At 38.3% G+C, this 22,500-nt stretch overlaps 1 protein-coding gene across 2 annotated transcripts in view; it reads right to left on the bottom strand.

Moving 5' to 3' along the window:
• Nucleotides 1-22,500, bottom strand: part of Slc4a4 (solute carrier family 4 member 4) — a 360,460-nt gene that overhangs the window by 26,820 nt on the left and 311,140 nt on the right. For both annotated transcript variants that reach the window (XM_004646547.2, XM_004646546.2), the window contains exons 16-17: nucleotides 10,571-10,684; nucleotides 8,146-8,307 (exon numbers count right to left, since the gene is read on the bottom strand). In XM_004646547.2, the coding sequence (XP_004646604.1) occupies nucleotides 8,146-8,307; nucleotides 10,571-10,684 (276 nt within the window). The remainder of the gene's footprint in view (nucleotides 1-8,145; nucleotides 8,308-10,570; nucleotides 10,685-22,500) is intronic.

Below are 22,500 nucleotides of genomic sequence, written 5' to 3'. Positions count from 1 at the left end.
TACTTTCTACCACACATAGTTCCTCGAACAGAGTCTGTCTATATGGCCTCTCCACTTGGAGCCAGCTGCTCTTCATGCTCTCCTTTGGCCCAGGGTCATCCACCCTCAAGAGCTAAACTAGCTTTGACTTCTCTGATGACTCATCTGCCTCATCCTACATTTAGATAAATCAAGCAAGGTCAGATCTTCACCTCCACATCCTCTACCCATGCCATGCCTCTGCCACAGCACTCACACTACTGTCTGTATCTCTATATTTGATATGAAACTGAACATGAACACTGGACTGTCATTTTTTTCCTTTGATTCTGAATCCCTCAGCTTTTAGAGTATATGATACACAGTTGATTGTCAATAAAGTTTTGCTTAAAAACAATGATAAACAGCATGCATCCGTTTTCCAGAATGACAACTATAAGCTCTTCACTAGCCATATGAAAATGAAGATTTTGTTAACTGATGAATATATGCAACACTTAGGGGAGGAGTAAGGACAATAGCAGGGACCATTACATAGCTTCAAGCCTTATGTAGAACAAAGTCTTCAGGTCCTCTCAGAGCTACCAATGTAGCAGCCAATAGGCATATCCCCTAGTCTTGTTACTAGAGAATCTAAAATAATTTGAGGATGTGCCTGATTGTCAGATCGATGCATCAAAAGAAAAGTGTAGTAGACAACATCAGGCCTGCAATTGTGTCTGGCTTGATGCTCTCTTGATATTTTTCAATGGACACAAACTTGAGTTAGTTGAGGACAAGCACAAAGAAGCCAGGCATCACTAATAAAGATGGAAAAGGATTTCATATCACAGAACATGATGGTAACTACACGATCACCAAAATAGATTAAAAAATTCTGGGATATAATAATTATGGAGACATGATTACTCTGTGCTCCTTGAAACCATTTCTTTCAAGAAATGTTATTTCCTGTGAGTATGGTGAGAGAACACCTAATCTCAGCATTCTGGGAATCTAAGGCAGGAGGATCACAAATTCCAGACAACAATGGATAACTTAGCTAGACCCAGTCTTTAAAAAAAAAAAAAAAAAGCACCTCCCCACCAAAGTTTCTTTTCTTCAACCATGCTGAGATTTCTTGCTATTCTTAAGAAGAAGGGAATAATAATCAAGCCCTTCAGGCTCTGTTTAGTATCCCTCAGCCCTCCTCTTCAGCCTCAGCTCTCTTCTCTTTGCAATCACAGAGACCATATCCACCAATCCCCCAGCTTCCTACTCCTGGAGAGACACGGTGATTCCTTTGACCACCTGAAAAACTTCTTTCATGCAGTTGCACTTAGCTAATTCTTGCATGTTTTAGACCTCAGTGCAAGTTCTGGAAGCTCTTTGCACCTCTGAGATTTAGGGCATATCCTCTTAAAACACCATAGCTTCCCCTTCATGGCACCACCTGTATCTTCAATGTCACATTTTACATGATTGTTTGAGTTATATTTGTCTACCTCAGGAGTCAGAAGCTCCATAAGGGCAGAGACCACATGTGTTTTTTGTTCAGTACTGCAACTTTAACCCTGGCACAGAGACCACGATTCTAGATAAACACCTGGTAGGTCCATGTTCACTCATTCACTGAAAGGCGCTCTGCTGGACCTAGAAGTGAAATTACTGCTACCTCTCAAGTACTCTAAGGTAGTAGAGCCAGATCAATAGCAGGCCTGCCTAATACATCAGCTTTACAGGGCTGCAGGAGAGGTGAGCTCACACCAAAGAACACCAGGAGGGATACCAAGCTTAGCCCAAAGTCAGGGTTTTTTGTTTGTTTATTTGTTTTGTTTTGTTTTATTCATTTAGTACAGGGTATACAGGGAGGGTCTCCCTACATAGATCGGACTCATAGTGATCCTCCTGTTTTCAGCCTCCCAAGTGCTGGGATTACAGATGTGTGCCACATGCCCAGTCTCAATTGCCATGGCAACATACCCCAAGGGCAGAGCCACCATGGCACACCAGGGATTGAACCCCTACCACTGAACTCTGTCTAAGCAGGAAGTCCGCTGGGCTATCAGGCTGGCCCTCAAAGTCAGTTTTTGATGTCCTCTACAAAAGGCAGTATTTAAGTAAGTCCTGAGTGAGCTATAGGCAACTGGGAGCTGATACAAACAAGCAGCACAAAAGGCAAACAGGTGGTAGACCATACTGAGGAAATTAAATAGAGTTGGTGCAAAAGAAATGAGAGAAAGAAAGGAAATTAGGCTAATGAGGTTAGGAACTTTTATATTTTGTGAAAAATGTTTTGGATTGTCTTTAACCATAACTACAATGGGAACTAAGTAAAGGGTTTTGGCAAGTAAGTGATAGAATCCAGTTTCAGTTTAGAAGGATGGCTCTGTGATTTGTATTAGAAGTGGTCAAGGGCCAGGGAGATGGCTCAGTAGAATAAGCACTTCCCTGGCACGTGTAAGGGCCTGAGTTCAATCCCTGGTTCCACCAAAAAAATAAAATAAAAATAAATACATAAAGTTTCTGGACTCTTTTAGAATATTTTGCTGAGTTTAAACACCTATAATATTCAATAACGGAACTTAGAAAAAATGGGGTATACAGATGAATGTCCATTTTGTATCTGTGTATTCAAAGTGGTTAGGATAGATATATAGTTGCATTCTCTTAATGAATAGAATGATTTGTTCTAATGGTTTGTAAATAGGATCTCAAGTCTGCATCTTGTACAGCAATTAGCCACTAAGAAGAATATATGCAGTGTGTTATTTGTTGAATCTGTACTTCTGATTTTATGTGAAACTGTCTCATTGCTATCTGCTTATCAATAAAATTTTGAAAAAAATTTTAAAAAAGAAGTGATCAAGTGTGAAAACAGATCAGACAGGAGAATATGTCACAATTCAGGTAGGAGATGATGCAGCTTAATGTAACAGCATAGAGGAAGAGGTCTAAGGAGATTGAGTCCAAACAGGCAAAATTTTGCCAAATTTCTGTGAACGCACCATGTCCAGCCTGGTGTCCTGCACACAGTCATACATATTTTCTAGGAAGAATGGTAAAAGTTGTGCCACAAACCACATGACAATCAAACTACTCAGGATCCAACACTCATGCCAGAGAAGCTGTTCTTGTGTACCACTTGCTCTTTGATTGCTTTAATATCTGGTCCTTGACTGCTTAGATCCAACCTCTCCCTTCAAATATCCCCTTTTCCTTACTCTGTGAAGGGCTCCTCAGTACCCAGGGCTGCTCTTGACACCATGTACTCCTCGCTCTTGTCACTAACAACCCACTTTCCTGGCAGACTCACAAGGTACTTGCCTACACAAAACCCTCCTGTGGCTTGTTTCCCTTACAATAAAAACTGAACACTGTGAAATTTCCACTATTTTTACAGAAGTTTCCTCTCTTGTAAGCTTCTAGAGCAGGCTCCCTCAGACCTGGCACCTGGCAGTGTCTACAGACATTTAAGGGTGCAGGGGGAAGTGCAACCCCATGTACTATCCTATGGCATAAGGACAGTTAGCACCAACAAAGAATTACTCACATTGTCCAGAAGGCAGCAATTATGAAATTCTGTTCTCAAATTCCCCTATGGTCCATGCTGCCTGCTCTCCCTGCCCCAGTATACCAAGCTCCTTTTGCTATGGGCCTTTACATTAGCTCAGATCTTTGCATGGAAACTATTACTTAATAAACATTTATTGAACACCCATTCTATGTTAAATAAAACAATAAATAAGAAATAAAGTCCATCTTTCTACAAATGCAAATAACTGGATAAAGTTGAACAGGAAAACAAATGATTTAATGTATAAGCAAAGAAAAAATCACGCAGGAAGACCTGACCAATACTAACCTTAATGGTGGATCTAGGTGGTGAATGGGCAAAGTCCTATAAGCTCTCTCAAGAAAGAACAAATATCTTCAACATTTAACACACGTATTCTGTACATAGCAAGCACTCAATGATTGCTCAAAAGGGTAAGTTCCTCAAAGTCTGCCAATGTCCCTGTCTACATGAACATAATACAAAAAATATTCTATTTTCTGAAACAAGATTAAGTACAAGAATACTGAGTGAAACTTCATTTCCCTTTGGAATTGTATAAACTGTGTTAATACAGAACAAAAAAAAATAATTTATGAATGAGTTTATAGAAATAAAACTCTACAAAAGAAAAAGGTTAGCTAGCGGCCTGAAGTTCACATTTGGTAAAAAGATAAGAGTCAGAAGAAGCACATATCCATGCAGAGACACAGAAAAATCATCATGCTAAGAGCCCACCCAGAACCAGACAACACAAGGGTTATTGGGACACTAATGGCCAAGGCAAAGTATTTGTATAGGGTGTGTGTGTGTGTGTGTGTGTGTGTGTGTGTGTGTTTGTATGTGTGTGTATGGATAGGACATGGATATAATATCTCCCATTCAAGAGCTCAAAATTAGAGAGGACTCCAACTTATGCAAAACTTATAATGTACTCTTAACAAAGCTACCACAGGCTTGAAGAAGACATGAGGACAAGCACAGGGGCTGAAGTGTATCAGTGTCAAGAATGAACCACAAAGATTCTTGAGGTGATGACTGCCAAACAGGGCTTTGATTACACCAGCTGTGAAATCTGTTTAGGCGGCCTGTTTCTCAACATTACCCACCTTACACAGCACTAGAACTGCACAGCTAAAGACAATAAACCCTTGCTACTGTGTGTACTAATTGAGTCTACCAAGTGGGATTATGGTAGGCCACCAAGAAGCTGAAAGTAGAAGTAAATTGTGGGCCTCACTTTAGAAAGGAGGTTTTGGAGACCCAGCCCAAGCCCAGGCCCGGTGAGCTGGTGGGAGAGCTTCCGTGCTCCTCTGCACCCATTGGACCCCTCTAGACACAGCCCAGGAGCAGCATGTGAGTGATAATTTCTGCCATGCTCTTGGGACCCCTCAGAAGTCCTCCAGAACCAGCCCAGCCCCAAGCCTGGCATGTGAGTGAGAACCTCTTCTGCACTCTCAGGAGTGCTCCAGACCCAGGCCAAGCCCAGGCCCCATGAGTGTGTGTGAGAGCTTCTGCACTACCCTGTGCCCATGGACCTCTCCAGACCCAGCCTAGGCCCAGCCTGTGAGTGAGAACTTCCACTGCACTCTCTGAACTCATACCTACATAGCCAAAGACCAAGTTCCTGAGCTTCCACACTCCACTGCACCAAGAGCTTCCGCACTCCACTGCACCCAATGGCCAGGCCCGGAGTGTGAGTGGCAACTTCTGCTACACTCAAGGGGCCCTACAAGACCCATCCCAAGCCCACTACTGAATGCATCCTTCTGTCCTACTCTCTAGACCCTTCCAGACCCAGCCCAGGCCTGTGGTGAAACTCTGCAGCTGAAGTCCCTGCAGAGAGGCTAAGAGCCAGAAACACCCAGCTAATCCAAGAGCAGAACATCTTGCCAGAGGGGCAAAACAGGTTCACTTCCAATGGCTGCAGCAGGAAGAAGCTGAGCACAGCAGCCAGACTCAAGTCTGGGTAAACTCAAACTTCATAGATCTGCACATGAATTTCAGTAGGTGCTAAGGTTATAACTGCAACAAAGCTCTACATCAAAGGCCAGAAGGCAGAGCTACATAAAATGACGAGAAGGAGCAAAATGCAATCTCAAACCCCAAGCCCACCTATAACAAGTGCAGAGGACACTAGCACAGAAGAAATTGGGAATCACACAGCTGAGACGTCTTAATTAATAGCGTCTGACATAAAGAAACAAATGCAGAAATATATAGAGGAAATCCAATCAGAAACAACCTCTGATGTAAGAAAAGAAAGGAAAACTATAATGAAACAATTAATAACTGCTTCAAAGAAGACACTGATAAAGAAATAGAGGAGATTAGAAAAACAATGGAATCCTTCAATAAGCAATGTAGGAAAGAAATATATCGCATGAAGCAGAACCAGAGATAGAGAGGAACTTAAAATCTCAATCACAAGCTTGCAAAACTGTTTGAGTGAAAGTGAAGATAGAGTTTCAGATCTTGAAGACACCATTGCAGCTAGTGAAAAGGTAAGTAAAGATCTCTTAAAAACAACAGGATGCAGGAAAAAATAATTCATCACCTGCAAGATGATGCAATGATTAACAACGTGAGACTAATGGGCAACAATGAGAAAGAAGGAGTCAATACAAATGATATAAAAAGAATATGGGCAGAAGTAATAGCAGAAAACTTCCCAAATATGGGGAAACTATCTGACATTCAGGTAACTGAAGCATGCAGAACTCCAAAGAACATCAACCCAATTAAGAACACAGCAGACATATAAAAGTGAATTTGCAGAAGTCCAGCAAAGAACAACACACTGAAAGCTGCTAGAGAAAAGAAACAGATCACATTTAAAGGAAAGCCCACCAGAAGAACAGCAGACTACTCTTCACAAACCATCAAGTCAAGAAGAACATGAACAGAGTACTTCACGTTCTCTATGAAAACAAATTCTAGCCCTGACTACTATGCCCTGCAAAACTCTCAATTTTGAGTAGGGAAATACTTCCATGACAAACAACAACTAAAGAATTTCAAGATGACAAAGCCAACAATCCACAGACTACTAAAAGATGTTCTAGAGAGGGACCAAAATGATCAGAGTTTCATGAATGTGAACAGAAGAAACTCACTAAATAGGGCACACAAAGACAGGAGAAAAAGGAGTAAACAACAGCAGGTAAATAACATGTCAATCATAAGTCAATACATCACAATTATAACCATCAACATAAATGGAATCAATTTCAACAACTAAAAGAAATAGACTGGCACAGTGGATTAGGAAACAAAATTAAACAGCATTCTGCACACAAAAACATACTTCACTCATAAAGAAATTCATAGGTTGAAAGTCAAAGGATAGAAAAACAGTACTGCATTCCCCAGCACCTCAGAAAAAAGCAGGGGTAGCCCTGATCACAAACAGTCTCAACTTCAAGAATGATCAAATGAAATTAAGAAGGTGACTGTACATGGCTGACACTGACAAAGGTTCTACAATCTGAGGTACAGGATCTCAGGATAAATCCTGAGGTCATTTCACTGACTTCTCAGACCAAAGAGCTACAACTCTTGTTGCACCGGTCCTGCTTTACCTTGTTCTTAACCATCCAGTAGAAAAGTATGAAGACGAAATATAGGAAGTAAAGCCATGCTGTTATGTTGAGTTGTGGGGGACTCAGGTCAATAATTTCTGACATTGCCAGTTAAACAGAAGACCCAATGCTATTATGGGCTACTGGACTCTTTTAGAATATTTTGCTGAGTTTACACACCTATAATATTCAATAACATAACTTAGAAAAAATGGGGTATACCGATGAATGTCCATTTTGTATCTGTGTATTCAAAGTGGTTAGGATAAATATATAGTTGCATTCTCTTAATGAATAGAATGATTTGTTCTAATAGTGTTTGTAAATAGGATATCAAGTCTGCATCTTGTACAGCAATTAACCACTAAGAAGAATATATGTAGTGTGTAATTTGTTGAAACTGTACTTCCGATTTGATTTGAAACTGTCTCATTGCTATCTGTTTATCAATAAAATTTTGGAAAAAATAAAAGAATAAATCCTCAGTTCCCCAACAAACCGAAATTATAAATGCTTAAAACAAAATATGAATTGCCCTGATTTAACCATTAAGCATTGCAACTAATCAAACTGAATCCCATAAATATGTACAATACTGCTTAATGATGCTGGAGATTAAACCCAGAGCCTGATGTAAACCAGGCAAGCCCTCTACCATTGTGCTACATCTCTGACTTCTAAACATTTTTTGAATACAAGAAAAGAATAAACTTGACTTAACAGAGAGATGATGCTCAGTATACCTTACTGAAATCTTTCATTGTCTTTCTTGTCTTCATCAAATACAATTATCATACTAAAATCACAGGCAGGATGACTATAGTTAATCATTAAACTATACTTACTCTTCAATAGTAGAAACATGACCTGAAACATTTTTTCAGGTGTAAATGTGTGTTCTTCCTAAGATATCATATCACGGATGTATGTCAACCTGAGGTGACCATCACTTCTAGAAAGTCTTAGGAACTTTGTGTATAGTGTAACTTCCAATAATCTCTTTGTTTTCACTCAATGTTTATGATGATACCTGTTATTACAGACACTTACCTTGAGCTTATGTTCTTTCCTGTTTACAATTACAGCAGTGATTTGCTGGTCCATGAAAATCAGAATGGTGACCAACAATGCAGGGATAGCAGCAGCCAGATACACCCACCAGGGGTTTCCTCCAAATGGGGGGATAAACCAGCCTCGATTTGGACTTGTTGGCTTATAGCAGAAAAAGAACACTTTTCAGTACAAAATCAAGTTAATACATGCTACTTGATGAAAATCAATGTATGTATCCTTATAGACACTTTTATTTTCAGGAAGACAACATGTTAGAACACAGAAACAGTTATAGGCTGGAGAAAGAGTATTCACCAAAAATCTTCCAAAACGATGCTGTTTTGAGGTAATATTTAAAGAAAAGAGAAAAAAGATGGGATGCTGAAATAGTTGGGGATTCCTTTTTTGTGTATTTGGGATAATTTAAGATAAGGACTCAGGATAAAACAAACTGACTTAAACTTAAGGGGTATGTATAAGAAAATCACATGCACAAATTCAGTGAAGCAATGATAAAGTCCATCATGACTTCTGTTTCTGAATTTTAGCAGATATACTGAAGCTGTTTATATTACTGTCAAATTATGATAGACTCATACATATAAAGAACTATAAATATGAATATGTTATAAAACTATTCTGATCCTCTTTTTTAACTTTAGTCATAAAAAATTATCCAGAACTGATTAAATCCTTGGAAGTATCAGGAAAATAGGAAATAGTAATTTTTCAAGTTTTCAACCCATCTTCTCTCAATAGATCATACACAACTACTACAGAAAAAACTTCCTATACATTTCCTTCTCTTACACAATTCAAATAAAGAAATTAAAATAGATTCTAACTACAATTCATTTTCTATTGAGAATGTCTCACTTCTTTCTGACAGTGTCCCACTGTCCACCTCCCTTGCTCACTCCATCACTGAACCTATCCACCTTTCTCCATCATTACTGTATAGCAGGTGCATAAGGGAAACACTGTCTTATTTATGAATGTATTTCAAGTCCCCAGCACAGAGTCAGATTGAAGGTAAACACTTCATAAATGTTGGCCTTAATGAATTAATAATGACTCACTGAATGAGAACTTGCTGATAAATATCTGCTGGCAGAGACAATGCCAAAGGTATTATTTGCTGTGATATCTATCTCTGTATCTGTGTGTGTGTGTGTGTGTGTGTGTGTGTGTGTATCCCTTCCCCACTGAGTAAACAGTAAAGTTGCATTGTGTTTGATACATCTTAGTACATGTATGATCTTGACTGTAAAAAGAGTAAGGGACTGGCCAAATAGCTCAGTGGATGAAAGCACCTGCGAGCAGGCACAGGGGCTAAGAGATCCCCGGGCCTGCCGTGCTGGCCCTGCCCCTGGGATGTGCTGTAAACCAGGGGATCACTATGAGTCCAATCTAATAGTGAGACACTGAACACCCTGTAGACCCTTCCCTAAAATACAAAATAAAGATAAAAATAAAAATAAAAAGAGTAAGAATTGTTCTAGAAAATTCACAAAATATTTATAATACAAACTTCATAATTTCAAAATGAACAAAATGGATATTTTTATCTGTTATACCTGCATATAAAAATATCCTTAAAATACATAATAGTAAAAAATAAGTAGTTCTAATGTTCTCTTTGGAACAGTTAAAATGCTCCATGTATGTGCATGTGGCCAGCAGGCAGTTGGGCAGTGTGTAAGAACACTGAACCAGAAATTTAGAGACTGGCAGCGGAACACTCACCCTTGACACCACTGGTTCAGCAATCATAGATATTTTACTTAATCTTTATGTACTTCAACCTCAATCTTATGAAATAAGAGTGAGGTTAGTTATGTTGCATTCTTCCTGAAATAATTATGTATGTGTATTAAGGTGATAAGGTATACTTCAAATATTTCAAAACATTTAAGAGTTCACTGAGGGAACACAGGACCACTGGGCTGCTTGAAACCTGCAGTGTAATCTTCAATGGTTCTACTGAGGCCTGAGTATATGGTGGAAACCTATTAGGATATTTCAATTATTCTTCTAGTCCAAAAGATCATAAACTTTGGATGTCCAGAGTTCATCACAATGAAAAGTAGTTTGTATGTATTACTCTCCCAGTCCTCACCTAGCAAGTCAAACATGACCATTCAAATACACTATAATCTAGAAATTTGGAGGAAGATTTTCTAACATATTATTTTAAAATAAAAATCAGTATGATGTGATCCATACATTTGATCCTAGTGTCTGCATTTAATCTTAGTGAAGAAATTAGACAATGTACATATGAGCCTAAAAAAGGAACTCTCTTGATAAAAAAGAGAAATGAATAATTATATAAAACTAATAGAGAGACACACAGTAAACTAGAACAGAAGAAAGGCAAGAAAGCTGAAGAACTCAAGGAACAATCAAGAGATTCACTTACCTTGAACTCACTTGGCACGATTAGTTTTGGAGTGTCCACACCTACCAGGGCATCTATTACACAAAACATGAGAATGGACAAAATAATGGCAAAATCACTGATCAATTTTCTTGCCTGGAAAAAATGAAAAAGAAACAAGGGACTATTTATCACCAAGTATATGTATTTTCCTATTTTTCAACTAAATCAAGAGCTCTGTATTTGCAACTAATTTACAGTAAGTTTCACCAACAAATTAACAAAGGTGTCCTACTACAAGCAGATTTTAAGCAATTGCTTTAGTATTATTTTATCACTTGGCCAGCCATAACATGATTTCATAGAAAAGCAAAGGAAGGTGTGTGTGTGTGTGTGTGTGTGTGTGTGTGTGTGTGTACATGTGAATGCAGAAAAGGCCAAACATAATGCATACTTGAAATAGTGCACAAGCTCTTGTCCTTTGTCCCTCACAAAAGACATGGGTAAGAATAAAATCTATGTGTATACTACACAAAAAACCAAATTCTCTTTATTTGGGAGACACTGTTATAAAAAGTTAACAATGTAATATCCCACAAATTAACCTGAAAACACCACAAATCTGTCAATTCCTGTCCATTAAGCAAGGCAAACACCAACATCAAGAGTAACATCTAATGAGGGAAATATCTGCACTAGCATTGTGCAAAAAATACTTTTCCTCACTCCAAGTTAGTGCTTGTAGTCTCCTGTATATCTCCTGTATATGCAGCTTTGCTGTCTGCCTCTTACGTGTAGTCACCATTACTGAGTTATCCTCCACATTTCTAGGTACTTGCTCTGGGCTTTCATGGGATATAGCATTAAACTGTGTCCTTTTCTATGAAGTGGAGCAGAATGGCCATTCACATGTCACTGAAGGAACACAGGACTACTGGACTGCTTGAAGCCTGAAGTGTAATTTTCAGTGGTTCTATGGAGACCTAAGTATATGTCAGGAACCTATTAGGATATTTCAACCATTCTTCTGGTCCAAAATATTATAAACTTTGGAGGGCCAGAGTTCATCACAAAGAAAAGTTTGTATTTATTATTCTCCCAGTCCTCACCTAGCAAGTCAATCCTGACCATTCAAATACACTATAAGTTATTCAAAGTAGGAATGTACTAAAAAGACAGACTTTTCCTTTTTTTCATGGATTAGGTACAAGGTCTAGAGGGTCTCACCACATAGATCAGACTCGTAGTGATTCTCCTGTTTTCAGCCTCCCAAGTGCTGGAATTACAAGCCCACGCCACCATGCCCAGTCTCAATCAGCATCTCTGTGTGCCTGGGGCGGGGAGAGGGCAGCACAGCATGCAGGGGATTGAATCCCCGGCCAGTGCATTCTGCCTAAGTTTCTTTTTCTTTTTAAATAAACAAAGGGAAATAAGAAAATAGAGAGCAGCGAGTCCAATCTGAAATTCTTTGTAGAAATCCCCATAGGATGGATATCTGTGGCCCTGCTAAAGGACAGATCTGCATGACTGGTGTTACCATTAGGCACTTGGAAAGTGCTACGTAAGTGTGAGAGGAGGCATTTTCAACCTCCTCTAAGTGGAACACCTTGCAAAGCCAGCAGAACAGACTAGCACCATTACTGCAGGTCCAACTGTAAGGTGTCTGACTTGGCCCCATCTATTCTGTGACACAGAGATCAAGATACACGATCAAGTGCCAACAAACAGAAAGCGCCCTTTATATTGTTTAAGCAATTACTGAAGATATGATAATGTTCACAGATAAATGGCCTTTCTTTTCATCCCAACATATCAACTGTAGTTTGATTTTCACTTTGGTTCAACAAATGTCCACTGTCAAAACTTGTATACTTATAACTTGTGTATTTTACTGTGTGAATTATGTCTCCATTGAAAATACAACCCAAATCTTGCCCCAAAATCCTAGAACTTCCAAATCCAAGTAAGTGTTGCTTTTCCAACTACTCTCTTGACAAGCTATCCATTTATTTTAAAGATGTTATGTCCCAAATAACTTTAAAATTGCTTTTATAATTTATTATTGAACAAAGACTAAGTAACAAATTAACTGTCAGACATGTTTGAAGGGTTTATGGTTTTGTCTTTAAAATTTGTGAGGTTTTTGTTTAAAATTAATACATGTTTATTTTAAGAAATTTAGAGAAAAAAATATTAGAGAAAAGGAAGTACATCTTAATTTCACTACCTAGGAATAAACCTTAACCTTTACAAACATATCGATTTTTCATATACTTATATACTGTGTTTGCATATCTGCCTTTTTATTTTTTCTATTTCACTTGATACTCTCTATAATCATGAGAATTAAAATTAAAACCTATAGCATTACTTTGAGTATATATCCCAAAACCTGTTTTTATAACATTGTATTGTTTAGATTGCTTTTAAGTAATTCCATAGGGAAATCTCTGTAAATATCTAAGACTGTTCCCTTATTATAAAGTTCTATTGGCAGATTACTTTGTCAATGTATATATAATAACTTAAGCCTTTAGGTACATAGGCCAAATTACCTTCTAAAATGCTATAACAATTTACCAGTTTTCATTCTACTCAACAATATACAAATGGCTATGAACATTGTTATATGTTAAATCCATACTCAAAGGGAAAATTGGTCATCACTGGTGATATTTTAAAAATATAACAGAAAATCTTAAAACTGTAATTTCTGCAGCTTAATGAATCAATTAAGTTTCTTGCTCCATTCTGAACTCTCGTATTTAGTATAGGTCCTCTGTAACCCACTAAAGATGACATTAATATATATTATTAATAATTTCTCATTAAATGTCTTAGACCAAATGTTACATGGGTAGAATAAACACAGAAATACCAAAGGATGCATAGTGGACTCCTACAGCAGAAAATGTGAATGGTAAGAGCCCAACCAACTAGTATAATTTTTCAAAAGCAACTAGCCAGAATATATCAGTCGTCATTTTCTGAACCAGGAGTACTTGATATTCTGAAAACATTTCAGAAACTACATCTAGTAGAGCTGCTTTTCATGCTAATCCCTGGCTCTTCTGTCTTCTTTGCTGGGTTCTTTTCAACCACTCCAAGCCCTCAAGATTGGAGGGATCCCGAGGTCAGCCTGCTCTCTTCCCTCCTCTAAAGTTCATCATAAGTGATCCCTTTAGGGTTGTGTTTTCAACTACCACCAAAGAATAAGTCGAAGAATAAGAATTTATATCTCCAAGAGAGGTCATTCTTCTAAATTCAAGAATCATACATCTAACTTCCTGACACTTCCACTTGGAATTTTTATGGACATTTCAAGAGTATGTCAAAAGTTAAGTGTTTGCTCTCTCCAAGCTCCCCCTCATCAGGCCAGCCTAACCCACACTGTAATCTACCCCCGCCTTTTCAGTGGCTTTCTCAATGTTAATAATAGAAGCTTAGCTTTCCCAACTGTTCAAGCAAAAGCTGTGAAACTCACTGGAGTCCTCTCTTTCTTTCATATCTTACATCTAAAGTGCTTGAATATAAATCTGGCATCATACCCTTTCTCATTACCTCCCTTGCTATTATTGCCCCAGTTAAATTTTATGGTTTATTTCATTAGCTTTCTATATGATTAGATGGCCAACCCCCTTCAGTACTGTCATTGTTACAACAGAGTAACCATGCTAAAATTTAAGTCTGACTAAATGGGAGGTGGAATAAAGTATCATATGCCCCTACAGATGTCCACAACTTAATTCCCAGAAGGTGTGAATATGTAACATTACATGGTGAGAAAATTAGGTTAAAGACAGAATTGAGGTTGTTAAGTAGATGATCTTGAGACTAGAAAGATAATTCTGAGTTATTCAAGTTGGCCCACAAAAATCATGAGGGTCCTCAGAAATGAATGAAGGAGGTAAGGGAGTGAGTATCAGAGTAATGAAGTGGAAAGAAAACTTGATCACATTGCTGGCTTTGTAGCTGAAGGAAGGGACCAAGGAATGAAGACAACCCAGAGAAGCCAGATGGTTCCCAATCACAGCCTTGCCTCACTGATTATAACCCAGTAGGACCAATTTCAGACATCTTACCACCTTATCTCAGTTTTGACGTCCAGTTACAACTTCTCAGATTTAAGATTTTGTTTTAGGTCACCAATTTGATATTAATTTAATAAAAACAGCCATAATAAACTAGCATAAATCAATACATATCCACACAAAATATGTATCATATATACTCTTGGTGGAATTCATAGGTAATAGTAGTTTTTCCAGGTGTGGCACTGCTATAATACGTGTATATAAGTAGCTAAAAAGACAAATGCTAACGTAAGTCAGGATTATTCTTTAAATTTATGAAGGGGGAAACTATACTATTAATAATGTTGCTTAATTTCATTAAAAAAATCATAGCCAGGGTGACAGATTCTGTAAACGTACTTCTATTTACTCTTCCTACCCCTGAAATTGTGCAATTGGTAAGTTACAGAAGAAATCACTCCAGGAGAGGGTTTATCATTAAATTGATTTTCCCCATACAACTTTTGTGTTTGATTCTAAATCCTCCAATTAGAGAAGGCAGGTAGGGTGCTATTTCAGTAGGCTATTCAGGTTTTATTCTATACTAAAAATAAATTTGAATTTGAATTTGGCAAAACCAGCACAGTAGAATATAAAGATGCCCACCACCGAATATTGACAGCCTATAAGACACCTGCTCTGAGGCCTGAGCACAAGAGCTATGTAGTCAAAGTTTTCATTGTTGTTGTTTTTTATGGAAAAAAGTAGAACAAGATTTAATAGCAATAGGAGAATAACAAAAGTTAATACATCACTTATAGTTATCTTTAAAGTAACTACTCAGAGTACACATTATAGGCATAAAAAATTTCTCCAAATGATATTAACACAGACCTTTATTTTAAATGAAGAAAAACTAGTATTACAACAATCTTGTATTTTTTCCCTTTTCCTTTCCTTCTTTTCCCTTTCCCCCCACATGATACAAATTTTAAGGAGAGAAAAATTGCTTTTATTTGGGCCTTTCTTACATTTCCAGACTCATTTGAAGGAAGAAACATATATGATAGCCTTTCGTTGTTTGTGCCCCTTTCATTCATCAAGGTTGATCTCTTTCTAAAAGCCACTTTTATGTAGGTAAACACATTAATATAGAAATCAAGTAAGAAACCCATAGTTCCTAATCCTCTACTAGTGATTACTGGTAGTGATTAAAATCACTACTGGTAGTGGTTAAAACTAAAAGCACCAGAAGTTTCATGAGAAAATATGTTCCCACAAGGTTTAATGAGCAGTACTGTGGGTTCAGATGCCTCAGGTTTAGTTTAGACAAACATTATCTCTTGATAGCCCATTCCTATTAAATTTTAAGTCCTTCCCTGATAAATTTCAATATCCTAGTAACATAAATTTCCCAATCTAAGAGGGTACAAAGTATGATAATTCATTGATATCAAGAACTTGCCATTTTACTCTTATGTGGATATGCTACAACATGTAATAATTCTAACCTCAATTTATGAAAAAGGAAAAGTATATATCAGTTGAAATTGTAATTTCCCTTTTTATATCAGACTAGTTCTTGACTATTTTATTTTGATTACTATTTTTTAACTAGAAACATGAAGACGAGAAAATATTTCTGCCCTCTACAGAATTGATTAGACAATATCTCAATTAATGTAACAAGCAACCATCTTAAATATTTAAATGACCAAAGCAAAGAAGAAATTAAGTGAATGGGGAAGGCAATTCAAATAAATATATACTGTTCTATTATTCTTGGGTAAAAACAACCTAATAAATCACACTCTGCATGATTTATGATACCATATTAATTATTAAGACAGTCACAGTCATAGAGACACCAACAGTGAGAAGCTGCCTAACATACAGAGAGAAAGCATAAATTTTGTTCCTCGTGAGCCCCACAGGACATTTGGTTTTCACTCTGCAAAGACCACAGCTGTTCCTAAATCACCCAGGGACAGGGCTGCAAGCCTGCTGTGCAGTGCTCACTGGAAGAAGCTGCTGTGGAGACTGGAAGCCTGAGGGTACCCAAAGATGTCAATTCCTGTGGTGCCAGGAAAATGCTAAACAACAGTGTAAAAAAGCATTTACTCTAGATGAAAAAAAGCACACCAAGTAAATATGTACCTTTAGGAAATACAGATCAGCACAAATTGCTCTGATCATTTTGAAATTTGATTATTATTACCCAATGGTATAAAGCTCTGTAAAAGAAGCATTATCATAACTTATAAGAGTCTTCACTCACTGTACTTTAGTTCAGTAATCTCTATTATATGCAGAATTCAATAAAAGTCAAGTGTGATTTAGACTCCAGGATTTAATGGCCATATTCCCAGCTAAGAAAATTTGGGAATGAAAGACAGTTGGCGGGACAGTTGATCTCAGTGGTGCTGCAGTACGCTAGAAGTCTACAAAAAGAGGAACAGGCCTAGTGAAGGTTCTGCAGAGATGTTGAGGCCTTGGCAATCACCAACAGACCTCCCATCCCAATTCAAAACAGGGCAGAGGACAAGGATTCCACTGTGTACCAAGAGAATTTATCAAATCACATGGGAAATTTCATGTCCTCTCTCATTATGCTCTTAAATTAAACTGCAAATCTGCAGATCAACTATAGACGGGTAAGCAGAGAAGTAAGGTCCTAGAAAACACACCATATGGAGAGCTGTGGTAGGCCTCAAAACGCTGCAAGAAGACAAAAGTTAAAAATAATTAGCAAGTTGTAGTGGTTTATATCTAGATGTTCCCACAGAGTCCCATGTGCCTATATATGTGACTTTCGGGAGGTGAGTGGATCATGGGAGCATGATTCTTAGGAGCAAATTAATCCATTGATCAGTTTATAGCTAAATGTGAGGCAGAAGGCAAAGCTTGGTAGGAGGAAGTGGTCACTAGAAGCATGGCCTGGAATACTCCTTCTCCCTCCTCTGTCTGCCTGCTATGGGCTGTTTTTCCTCTGCAGTGCCCTGCTACCATACACCTTGCCAGTAGACTACAGACTGAAACCCCAATAAACTGTGAGTCAAAAGCTTTGCTCCTTTAAATTGCACCAGCAGTAAAACACCAAATACAGTAACTAAGACACAAGTCACCTATATATTCAGATGACTTGGAAAGGTGATAAGAGACCCATAGGACGAAAGGCCATTTTGTACTAGTGAGTGGATGTCAATGCAGTTGACTTCTGTATGATACACTGGTGAGCCAGAAATGCTCTGTACCACCTTGACTACATGGACCACATTGTTGAAATTACTTCTACCCATAGATTTCCTACATGCCACCTTTAGAAGTCTCTCATAGCGTTCTGGCCAATCACTGTTTCCCATTTTATTTTTATTTAGGATTAACTCAGGTTAGTTTTGTTTTTCATCATACAGCCATAAAAACTGTTATTAAATGTTTTATAAACTCAATTATATTTATAACTACACATTCCATTACTATTCTTTATGACCTAAATATGAAAAGCACTTTTTGGTTAAAAGTGAATTTAACTTTTAGAATATCTTCCATGGTTCAATATACCACAAAAATTTAAAAATCTGATGCTTTTCAGTAACACCAAAGTCATTTTTAAAGTAAGGTTTCAGTAGCATGATGTGGCCTGATATTTTAGACCAAATGTCACCAAATTACCAAAGAAGACTGGAACACAGAATGCATGCCCATTTATTTATTGCTTACTTTTAATATAATATCTGTTTGAGTCAAACAACGTTACCATTTACCAAGAAATTTTCTGATAGAAAAAGAAAACAGAAGGTGAATGTTACCTCATTCTTATAAAAGATTGTTTATGAACTAAACACATCAACTTGAATAAAATGGCCTCAGGCCAAAATATCAAACAAGAATACAAATTCTAAAAATATAAGTAGTTATGGAATTCTCAATTTTTCCTGAGTTTAATGTTTATATCTAGATGTTTCTCCAACATCTCATGTAATCATGCAATGGGTTTCTAGAGTTTTTGATTGATGCATGGTCCAATGCTGGGATTATGGGTGTCAGTGCTACACCCGCCCTGGAACAGGTTGTTTGCACAGGACATAAGGGAAGGAAAGAGGCTTGCTCCAGGCTGCTACTCCCTTTTTGCTTTTTCTGCTTTTGCTATTTTCCATCACCATGAACTGTTGCCCTCTGCATGTGCCACTCTCCTTGGAGTCAGCTGAATGTGGTCTGAAACTTCCAAAAACTGTGAGCTAAATAAACTTTACCATTCATAATTCTGGGTACAGGAGAGAAAAGTAACCAAGTTTTATGTGAATTAAAATAAAAACACATCACCTAAGTAAAATGATCATTATTTTTATTAAAATTCCTCTTCTTTCCCATCTTGCAAGATAGTGGCCAAAAATACTGAAAGCCAGACATTAAAGAGAAGAAATCCAAAGCCAAGAAGACTGCTGCCAGTGGTACTGGTAAAAAGGGTAAGGCGAAGGCAAAAAAGTCCAAGAAGGAGCAGCTCCACTGCAGCTGAAATCCTGTCCTGGTTAGAGGAATTGGTAGATACTCCTGATCTGCTATGTATTCCAGAAAGGCTTTGTACAAAACAAAGTACACAGCTGCTAAATTGATGGTTGAGAAGAAAAAGAGGGAGAAAGTTTTGCTACTAACACAAAACCAGTCAGTGGGGACAAAAATGGTGGTATGCAGGTGGTTAAGCTTTGAAAAATGCCTAGATACTACCCTACTGAAGACATGCCCTGAAAGCTCTGATCCACAGCAAGAAACCCTTCAATCAGCATGTGAGGAAACTTGGAGCTAGCCTCACTTCCTACACCATCTTGATCATCCTCACAGAGGTAATAGAGTGGTCTTCCTGAAGCAACTGGCCAGTGGCTTGCTACTTGTGACTGGGTCTCTTAGCCTTAATTATATTCCTCTACAAAGAATGCACCAGAACTTTGTCATTGCCACCTCTACAAAAATTGATATCAGCAAAGTGAAAATCCCCAAACACCTCACTTCAAGAAGAAGAAGCAGGGGAAATCCAGACACCAAGAAGGTGAGATCTTTGACACTGAAAAAGAGAGATACTAGATTACAGAGCAGTGCAAGGTGGACCAGAAAGCTGTAAGAAAAAAAAACTCACAGATTTTAATAAAAATCAAAGCTGTTCCTCAGCTCCAGGGCTATCTGCAATCCATTTTGCTCTGATAAATGGAATTTATACTCATAAATTAATGTTCTAAATTTCTCACTAAGAACCTAATCAAATAACTGATATATTTAACAGAAATTCTTAAAGTCCTACACTTTTTAACATACAAATCAAGTTCCTGGGCTGGAAAGATAATTCAGTGGTCTAAGAACCTCCCTGGCAAGCCCAATGAGCCAGGTTTGATCCCCTATCCCACATGCTGTGCCAGCTCTGGAACCCCAGGCACACTGTGCCATGACCAAAACCAGGCGTGATGGTGCACACCTTTAATTCCAGTGTTGGAGAGACTTAGACAGGAGGATCACTATGAGCCCAAACTGTGTAGCAATAGCATGTACCAAATATGTACATAAATATACATACATACATACATACATACAATTGAATCGAGTTCCTTAAACATCACTGTCAACTTAAGCTACAAAAAGCCACCAGAGTATGATTCTCAAGAGGCAATAAGCATGAATAAAGCACAAGAAAAATGAATCATCCTCATTTCAAGACACAACTATCTAATTTATTCAATAAGTACATATTGGGGCTGGGGATTTGGCTCAAAGGTAGAATGCGTGCCTAGCAAGCTGGAAGCCCTGGGTTCCATTCGTAGCACCAAATACAAAAAATAAACCTCCCCTAAAAAACAATTCAACCAAAAGAAATACAGTAAAGTCAGTAAGTACATATTAAGTGCCTACTATGTGTCCAGTCCATGAATTATTTTTCATGTCCTTCACCTAGTATTGTATCAAGCTAGATACTAGAATAACATTTTTTGCTCACTGAATGAATATGTCAATTATGAGATTTAGTATAGTAGTTTTAAAGGAAAGGATATCAAAGAACATTCAGTATCATCTAAATATAGAAGGTGTCAGAGCTGTTAATGTTATCTGGAATTTAGTGATTTTGTTTATTTTAAGTGAGAATAAGAACTGAAAAGTATTTTTAAAATAATCTTATAATTATTTCAGGTGTATAAGATTTAAAAATTGAAATTTATACTGAGAGGGTGGGATGCGGTAGTGAAGAACTTAGAAGTTACTTAAGAAAAGTATTTTCATGCATGTCTAGTGAATATTCTTAAGTACCCACCATTAGTCCTACTACATAGGGTTGTACAGGCACATGATTTCTACCTCAGCTTCTGCATTTATTTTGCTATCACTTATGCAATCATAACATCGTTGTTCAGTGCTTATGATCATTTGTGGGTTTGGGGTTCTAGAGGAACATTTTAATGTTCTGAGCCATTTGCCATAGAAGATTACAGATTATGCTGTGATGTTTCTATGGGAAGCTTGACATTAAAAGATTGAATGAAGACCCAGTCCTAGCCCAGGTCCGGTGAGTGTGTGGAGAGCATCCTGCTACCCTGCGCCAGTGGAACCAGTTCCAGCCCAGGTGCAGCGTGGGCCGGACCCTCTCCCACCCCCTTGGGCGGTCCACCAACACTCCGCAGCACCTCCCCCACCCCGCCCTCCAAGTAGGAATTTCTGTCGCATTCCGGGAACCCCCAGACCCAGTCCTGGCCCAGGTCCGATGAGTGTGTGGGAGAGAGTCCTGCTACTCTGTGTCGGTGAGAAAAGTCCCAGCCCAGGCCGGATCCTATCACACCCCCTTGGGCTGGCCCCCATCACTTTGCAGAACCTCTTCGACCACGCCTGCCAAATAGGAATTTCTGCCGTGTTGTGGGAACCCCCAGACCCAGTCCTAGACAAGGTCCGGTGACTGTATGGGAGAGCTTCCTCTGCCCCCTACTTCACCTTGTCCCCTCCAGGCACAGCTCAGGCCTGCCATACATGCCTGGGGTGTAACCATGCAGCTGCATTCCCTGCAGAGAGGATAGAGGATAGATCCACCCAGCTAGTCCAGGAACAGAACATCTTGCCACAGGGGCACAACAGGTTCAGCCTCAAGGACAGCAGCAGAAAGGAGCTGAGCACAGCAGCCAGACCCAGGCCAGACACAGCTGGATAAGTCCAAACTTTGTAGATCTGCACCTAAACTTCAGTACGTGCGAAGGTTATAACTACAGCAAAGATCTACAACAAAGGTCAGAAGACAGTGCTACACAAAATGACGAGAAGGAACAAAATGCAACCTCGGAAACCAAGCCCACCCATAACAAGTGCAGATGACACTAACACAGAACAAATTGGAAATCACACAGCTGAAAGCAATGAATCAACAGCTTCTGAAATAAGGAAACAGCTGCAGAAAGATATAGAGGACCTCAGATTGGAAATTTAAAAAAAAGAAATCTCTGAATTAATAACATCTGCACTAAAGAATCAAATGCAGAAACATATGGAAAAAACCCATTGCTCACCCAGAACAAGTGCGGAGGACACTAGCTCAGCTCAGATGCATGAATTAATAGCAGCGATACTAAATAAGCAACAGCAGAAACATAGAGAGGAAATCAGAGCACAATTCTTTTCTGAAATAAAAAAGGAACTCTCAGAATTCATAGCAGCTGAAGTAAAGAAGCAACTACAGAAACATAGGCAGGAAACGCAATCTGAAAACAACACTGCAGTAAAAGAATTTACAACTGCTTCTAAAGAAGATATTGATAAAAAAAAAAACAGAGGAGATTAGAAAAATGATGGATTCCCTGAATGAGCAATACAGGAAAGAAATAGATCGCATGAAGCAGAGTCAAAGAGATATAGGGGAAAATAAACTCTCAATCACAAGCTTGCAAAACCGTTTAAGTAAATGTGAAGACAGAGTTTCAGATCTTGAAGATGCTGGTG

Source organism: Octodon degus, unplaced genomic scaffold, assembly GCF_000260255.1.
Source record: "Octodon degus isolate 3935 unplaced genomic scaffold, OctDeg1.0 scaffold00269, whole genome shotgun sequence".
NCBI classification, from domain to species: Eukaryota; Metazoa; Chordata; class Mammalia; order Rodentia; family Octodontidae; genus Octodon; species Octodon degus.
This window is presented reverse-complemented; position numbering and strand designations above follow the sequence as displayed.